Consider the following 7,618-nt stretch of genomic DNA (forward strand, 5'->3'; position numbering starts at 1 on the left):
TTTTAAGAAGACTAAGAGAAAAAGATGTTTTATATGACACATTCTACCAGTGTTCCAAGTTTCAAAGTGTTTCGTTAATGAAAAATGTGGCCCCCGTTTTAAAAAAGATCCAAAATTAAACATCCAAGCTAGGTGACATCCTCCAATGCATCAAGGAGGTCAATAACTCTGAATAAGAGTATGGGAAATGGGCTTGTGATGATGAATCTATCAGATAGAAAGAATCAGTGAAGAGATACTCCTGCTACTTTCATAACAGGGATAATCCTTGTACTCAACCTCTTAGTATGGCCTCATGTGCATACCCCTCTCTCTCTCTTTTTCGCTTTATCATAGAGACAACAGCCTTTATTTTTCAGGAGCCATTGATTGCTTCTGTAGACTCTCTTCATTTTAAAACCCCTTGCTTAGATATTCAAGAGATGTGACGCAATATACTGCATTGAGGAAATATTGACTCTGTAGGCTGCAGTGAAGTTCTTGATTTAAAGGTGTTGGGAATAGAAAGAGTATCAGTCCTTAAAAGAAAAGAAACATACCAAGAAAAAGGTGGAGGAAGTTCGAACTCCATAAACTATAGTGAAGATTGCCCATCTAAGAAAGTAATAACACTGGTGGAACTCTTTAGCTTGTGTTGTAAAGTGGGTGGGTGGCACTAGGAAGTTTAATTGTAGAAACTATTATAAAAATACATTATGTCTGCAAGAAGCATTGAAAGTTCTCTCTGCTGTTGTGTATAATTGATGAAGGATTGTCATCAGAAACTGTTATTCAACCAATGTTTGCATAGATAAAGCAGTCATAAATTGATGATCTCAGAGTCAATAACAGCAACTACATTCCGTTTTAAAACATATCTAGGCTTAAGCCAGAATAATTTCATATAATGGTTAGCATGGTGCAGATTAAGTGATTGGTGGTGAGGTGGACATCTAGTCACAAATACATGCCAGAATGGAATATACATGTGAGAAGATACTCCTGCTACCTTCATAAGAGATAACAGTCAATGACTCCTGAAAAATAAAGGTTGTCTCTATGAAGTAGAAAGGGGCAGGGCATGCACGAGACCAAATTAAGAGGCTGAACACAAGGATTATCCATTATTGAGGTAGCTGGAGTATCTCTTCACATTGATTCTATACAAGGACGTGGCTCATGGAGGTTACTTCTCACCTGCATATGGAGTGTGTCATTTAAAATAACTCTTTAACTGATGTGAATTTTAACTTGAACTTCTCTTTTAATTTTACAGCTGTTGTTGATGCCATTAGAACCAGTCTGGGCCCTCGTGGCATGGATAAAATGGTATGTTGCTAAAGTACTATAAATTCATTTCTTACCTGTCAAAAATTGTACTATTTAGTCAAAATTAGTCCGTGTAAAAAGCAATGTAGGTTCACTTAATGCACATATATTCAAAAGAAAAATTATGCCTAATTTCCTGTTGACAGTAAACAATTGATTTCAGTTGGATACTGGCAATATTTGTTATTGGTATTTTGTTGTTTCTCTGAGAAAGGTACACTTGTATAGTCCAGACAGCCAGAGAAAGTAGAATGAAGGAAAAGTTCGTGTCTGAGTACAGTGAAATAAGTGGTTCATTGATTTTGCAGTGCCAATCGTATTTTCCTTTGAGTAAATGGAGGAGTGATTGATGAATCCTTTTACCAAATTCATTAAACTTATTTTGCATTGATGGACTCAAAACGTTGACCGTTTATCCTGAGTCAACGGCATCATATTGTTTTTTATGTCCACAATTAGCACAGTTTTGTGATAATTATTAGTCTTTTTCCATTTTGAAAATACATCTGAAAACTCATTAGCAGAAGAGACTGTTACCTTCAAAGTATCTCATTTTGATGAAGATTAAATAAAAAAAAAAGTCGCCAGTTTTGCAGTAGCATGTTATACAAGGCATCTTGAGAGCTTCCATGGGGTAGTTCATCCTGCTAAAAATAAATCAAATTTTTCTTCAAATTCTATCATTTTCAAAGCTAAAACAAATTTTGATAATGCAGTTCTAGTTATACAGTGTCAGACCAAAGAATGGAATGGTCACAGTTGTAATGCCTCAGAACATAGTTCTGCTCTACCTGGGCTCGCTTGTAGTCGAACTTACTCTGTTAATAAAAACAATATCAGGAAGATTAAAACAACAGTAAGCACAACTGTGCAAATATAAACTATTTGTTTTATATACATAATTTATCAATTTGATATTGAGCAATTGGATTACTTTTTCTATAACAACATTTTGTATATAATAGCTTGTTCTGTTCATGTTCACTTGGATAGTGCTAAAATATTATCCATAAATGCTTCTGTATAAAAGCTCGTCTTTTTTCATTGCTATAACTTTGACTTGAGTTACCTATAAAACTTATCGTTTTGTTTGACTTTTGTGCTGGTCATTACTTTGCATTTCATAAATATTTCAGATCCAAGCTAGTAATGGCGATGTCACTATCACTAATGATGGGGCTACTATCTTAAAACAAATGCAAGTTCTTCATCCTGCTGCAAGAATGGTAAGCTCCATGATATTCAAACATTAATTTCTGGTTTTTAGTTTTCTAACTTGTACAAGAATTCTGTCTTTCAACTAAACAAATGTAAACACAATTGGTATCCGAGAAAGAAATTCTTTGCTAAAAGATAAGAATTTTATGAATTGTTACCTCTGGATCAGAAAGGCAGTGGTTCTGATACTTAATAGTTGATGACTAGTCCCAAGAAAATCTGAAATAATAATAATAATAATAATAATATTGCCCTCTCTTTGGCTTTTACTTAACTTTCTTCACTATGAAATTGAATGTGTTTAATGATTCATATGTTCTAAGTTGTTTTCATCTTCCATTGTAGCTTGTAGAACTGTCTAAAGCCCAAGATGTAGAAGCTGGTGATGGCACCACAACTGTTGTGGTTCTTGCTGGAAGTTTGCTTGATGCTACAGCTAAGTTACTTAAGAAAGGTACTTGTATATTTTATTTAGTCTCTAACCATTAACAGCATGTCAGGCTCAGACATGGCTGTACGGTAAGAAGTTTGCTTCCCAACCATATGGTTCTGGGTTTCATCCTCCTGCATGGTACCTTGGACAAGTGTTTTCCACTATGGCCCTCAGGATGACCAAAGGCTTGTGGGTGGATTTGATAGACTAAAACTGAAATAAAATCATTTATATACATATATATATATATATATATATATGTGTGTGTGTGTGTTTTGTCTGTGTGGTGTATGTACTACTGCCTCCTTGCCATGACACTGATAGTTAGAAACAAATGTCTCTACCATGCAAGTGGTATCCTTTGTTTCCAATCTTCCATGGAAGACATATCAGGTCTTAAGGAATACCATCTTACTTGGAAACAAGTGAGGGTTCACAACAGGATGGGCATCTTGCTGTAGAAATTCTGCCTCAACAAAATTGCTCATCTCCAACCATCTTGTGATGACCAGGCAAGAGTACACACGTGTGCACATGTACACATATGCAACAGATTTCTTTCAGTTTTTATCTATCAAACTTACTCAGAAGGCTTTGGTCAGCCTACGTCAACAGTAGATGCTTTCTCAAGATCACATGGTTAGGAAGCAAGCTTTTTAACCTCACTGACCTTATTTAATATTCAGGTGGTTGTCTTCGTTAATTAAAATCTCCTGGCTTGCTTAATTAATTGCACTAGTACTTACTTCATAATTTATAAAATACTTTTGTTTTTGTTGCAACTGCTGCTCACTGTAAATTTATTTCCAAATCAGGTATTCATCCTACACAGATATCTGAGTCTTTCCAAAGAGCTGCCGCCAAGTGTATAGATATCCTACAGGAAATTTCTAGACCGCTTGAATTATCTGATCGCGAATCTTTATTGAAAAGTGCTTCTACAGCTTTGAATTCAAAAGTAAGCTAAACTTTACAGAAATATTCTTCATTAGTATTAAAAGTGTGTGTGTGACAGTTGTAGAATTGAGGCTAGATTCGAATACGTTAAGTTTGTAACTTTCATGCTTCTAATGTCCTTACTTAGATCGATATTTTACACAAATTGGTTGTTTGAAACACTAATATATTAACTCCACAACCATTGGCTGGCACCAAAAAGCCATAACTGAGTAGTCTTCTGTATAAGAAACGAAGTTTGGCCTCATTTTAGAAGAAATTTCCTGTCAAGACTTCCTGTTTGCCCTATACACATTTCATTATATTTAATGAAACTTTCAGACTTTTTCTTCCTTCGATTTTTGAGAATAATGCAGGGAGTTAGAATTAAAGGATTGTTTGGACCTTTTTATAACCAAATTTTTGTTGAAATACACTGCCTTTGTTTCAATTAATTTTGAAATAATGAAGAATCTGGTAAAAAATATTTTTGTTATAATCAAAACTAGTGTCTAGAATATAATTTAACATGAACGTTTTAACTGAGATCACTTTGAAAATGAAGTTTGTGTCTTAGAACAAAGGACTATCACAAGAAGCTTAATAACAGAAAGTTATCATTTGCAACATTTTATTAATGACTGAAAATATTAAATATGTTGATTGTTGATTATTTCCATTAACTTTATTTTCTCTCTAGGTTGTTTCTCAGTACTCTAATATTTTGGCCCCTATTGCTGTGGATGCTGTGATGAAGGTTATTGATCCCTCAATAGCAGACAATGTGGACCTCAATGATATCAATATAGTTAAGAAATTAGGGTAAGTAGTTTTATTAGTCTCAACATCACTAACCAACGAAAGATATTTTTGTGTGTGCTTCTACATGAATTCAGCTGTGGCACTCTCGATTTTAGTTTATGGTGATTAGGCTTTGTTGCGTGGGGAGGCATCAGTGTCGATGACATTTAGGTGTCCTGTGGGGCAGATCAGTGTGATTTATAGTCCCTTTGAATGGCTATAAGTCAGTATGTGTCAGAAGGGGATTGTTATGGTTTGATGTAGGGTGTGATGGGGTGGACACAATATAGATTGAATAGAGGAATGTGGGTTTATATAGACATAGTATACAACTAACTAGTTCAGAGGAGCAGAAGCCATTGTGGTAGCAATAGATTAGGTATAGGAGAGCTTGTGTGTTGCTAATGTCAGATTTTGGTGGTACTATCTACAGTGTCTTTTTTTTTCTAGTTCTGAAAAGGAAATCTTATTTTGGGATGCAGTTGGGTCACCATGAGAGATCATTAAAGACTGAGACAACTTTTGTAGTGACTTGAAGGGTTTTAATTGTATTGGTCAGGTTAAGGAGGTTGAGGTACAAATTATTTTCTTCATTTGAGCAGGGCTTATGTTTTTGTGCTGTTAATAATATTGTGAAGTCTCCATTGGAAACACTTTCTATATGAAGGCAGTACACATTTGATGGGAAATACCTAAGTTGTGTGTGGATGATGCCTATGTTGGGGGATTTAATTCAGTGTATCATCTGCACAAGTGTGCCAGGGAGAGTCCAATCATTGCAGACTGATTTGTTAGGAAGTAAAATTTGACTAGTGCATATTAATTTCCATTATGTCCTTTATATTGTATCAAAATTTCATGCATTAATTTGTAAAGTTAAGGAAGTTATTAAAAACTGAAACCCATCAGAGACTTTTTGGACACCCTGTATATATCATTCATCGTCATTTAGCTTCCATTTTCCATGCTGGTATGGATTGGTCTGTTTGACAGCTGTCCAGACTCCAATTCTCCATTGTGGCATGGCTTCTACAGCTGGGTGCTTTTTACGTACCACCAACACAGGCACATTTTTGCAACACTGACACCTGTAAAAGACAAGCCTGCATATATGGATGACGGTGATTTTACTTGGCTTGATGCATCTTCTCAAGTATAGCAAATCGCCACAACTCCCATTGTCTTGTCATTTCTCCAGTGAGGCCCTGCATCCGAAGATCCTTTCTCACCACTTTGTCCCACGTCTCTCTGGGTTTACTCCTTCCACAGGTTCCCTCGTACCAGCATAGAAAAACAGACATTAAATGATGATGTGTGTGTGTATGTACACACATAGATACATACTCACATATAAAAGATGTTATGCAATGAATGTTTTCTTCTTACAGTGGTACAGTTGATGACACTGAATTGATTGATGGTCTTGTATTCAACCAAAAGACAGCTGGATTTGGAGGACCAAGCCGTGTTGAAAAGGCCAAAATTGGGCTAATCCAATTCTGTATTTCTCCACCAAAGACAAACGTAGGTGTTTCACCACTCTCCTCCCTCTTCGGTTTTTTTAATATTTTTTTTTTTAATCACATCAGTTAGTAAAATTAATTTACCTTTCCATTTCAGATGGACAACCAGGTAGTTGTTTCTGATTACTCTCAGATGGATCGTGTTTTGAAGGAGGAGAGGCAGTATCTTCTCAATATTGTCAAACAGATCAAGAAAGCTGGCTGTACTGTATTACTCATTCAGAAATCAATTTTAAGGTTAATTGTTTTCTCCCTTTCACACTTTATATTGACTCGTATTTGATGGCATAAAAGATACATGGGCGTATTCAATGCATCCTAATTTCAACAGCATATATTCAGGGGAAAATGTATTAAGTGCATTAAAGCATTTAAAACAATCTAGCACTGTATTAGAAAAGTGCCTTAGCCATTGCAGAAAACATTACTGTATATTAAAAGTAAGTTAGCAGCTCAACATAAAGCAAGAAATAACTGTAATGAAGATATCCTACAGGAGTATAATAATGTAAACAATTGCAGCGTGGAAGGTGTTTACAAGCCATTTAAAATAACACACAAAGACTGTTAGATTCACTTCAACATTTAAATTTAATTTGTCAAAATATTTTCGTCACTTTGAGACCGCGACCTGTTCACTAACAAAATTCTGTGCTGCAGAATCCAGCACACGATCTCAGATCAAGTCACTTGCTATGCAAGTACATCTCTGTAATATAATAATGTAACCTACAAGAAAAAGAATAAATGCCAGCTTTGGTTGTTATTTCACTATACTGTAGAAACACACAAGATATAGATAAATAGAAAAATACAGGTTATCAATTACAGATATCCGTTCAAATTGAAGCCAGAAGTTTCTTAATAGTTTACTGAACAGAAAGTACATAGAAGCTGTCTTCACATAACAAATATATTGTGTGTTACTGTGATATAGTATACCACTTACTAGAATATATTGAAGTAGTGTAGTCAAGAATATCACTAACTTGGCAAATCAGTGTCTGTAAGAACAAGTGCTAGAGGGTAGCCTGGTCCTTAGCTACTCAATGACCTTAGACTTTCATTTGTTTGGGAATTGATTAAATAAGTACCAATGCTATATTTGGGTTTTAGTTATTTTTGCTTTCTTCACAAGACTAACCATCAAAATTTACACATGCTGTTTGTATTGGTTGTTTCAGGGATGCAGTTAGTGACCTTGCTTTACATTTCTTGGCCAAAATGAAGATTATGGTCATCAAAGATATTGAAAGAGAAGACATTGAATTTGTCTGCAAGGTAGAGTTTTGTTTTTTTTTTCTTTCCATACTTACTTGGCTTATATATTTCAATGGGGCAGGGCAGTAACTCCATCACTTTTTTTTTTTCTTTTTTTTTGTCTTTTATTTTCATCCTG

General features: G+C 35.1%; 1 protein-coding gene across 1 annotated transcript in view; it reads left to right on the forward strand.

Annotated features, from left to right (window-relative positions):
- The window catches only part of LOC106872493 (T-complex protein 1 subunit delta), a 20,520-nt gene that overhangs the window by 3,365 nt on the left and 9,537 nt on the right, over nt 1-7,618 (forward strand). Inside the window, exons 2-9 of the mRNA XM_014919515.2 lie at nt 1,256-1,308; nt 2,445-2,534; nt 2,872-2,980; nt 3,775-3,917; nt 4,596-4,717; nt 6,085-6,220; nt 6,317-6,456; nt 7,404-7,500. Of these exons, the coding sequence (XP_014775001.1) occupies nt 1,256-1,308; nt 2,445-2,534; nt 2,872-2,980; nt 3,775-3,917; nt 4,596-4,717; nt 6,085-6,220; nt 6,317-6,456; nt 7,404-7,500 (890 nt within the window). The remainder of the gene's footprint in view (nt 1-1,255; nt 1,309-2,444; nt 2,535-2,871; nt 2,981-3,774; nt 3,918-4,595; nt 4,718-6,084; nt 6,221-6,316; nt 6,457-7,403; nt 7,501-7,618) is intronic.

The sequence above is a fragment of the Octopus bimaculoides genome, chromosome 4 (genome assembly GCF_001194135.2).
Source record: "Octopus bimaculoides isolate UCB-OBI-ISO-001 chromosome 4, ASM119413v2, whole genome shotgun sequence".
Classification (NCBI taxonomy): domain Eukaryota; kingdom Metazoa; phylum Mollusca; class Cephalopoda; order Octopoda; family Octopodidae; genus Octopus; species Octopus bimaculoides.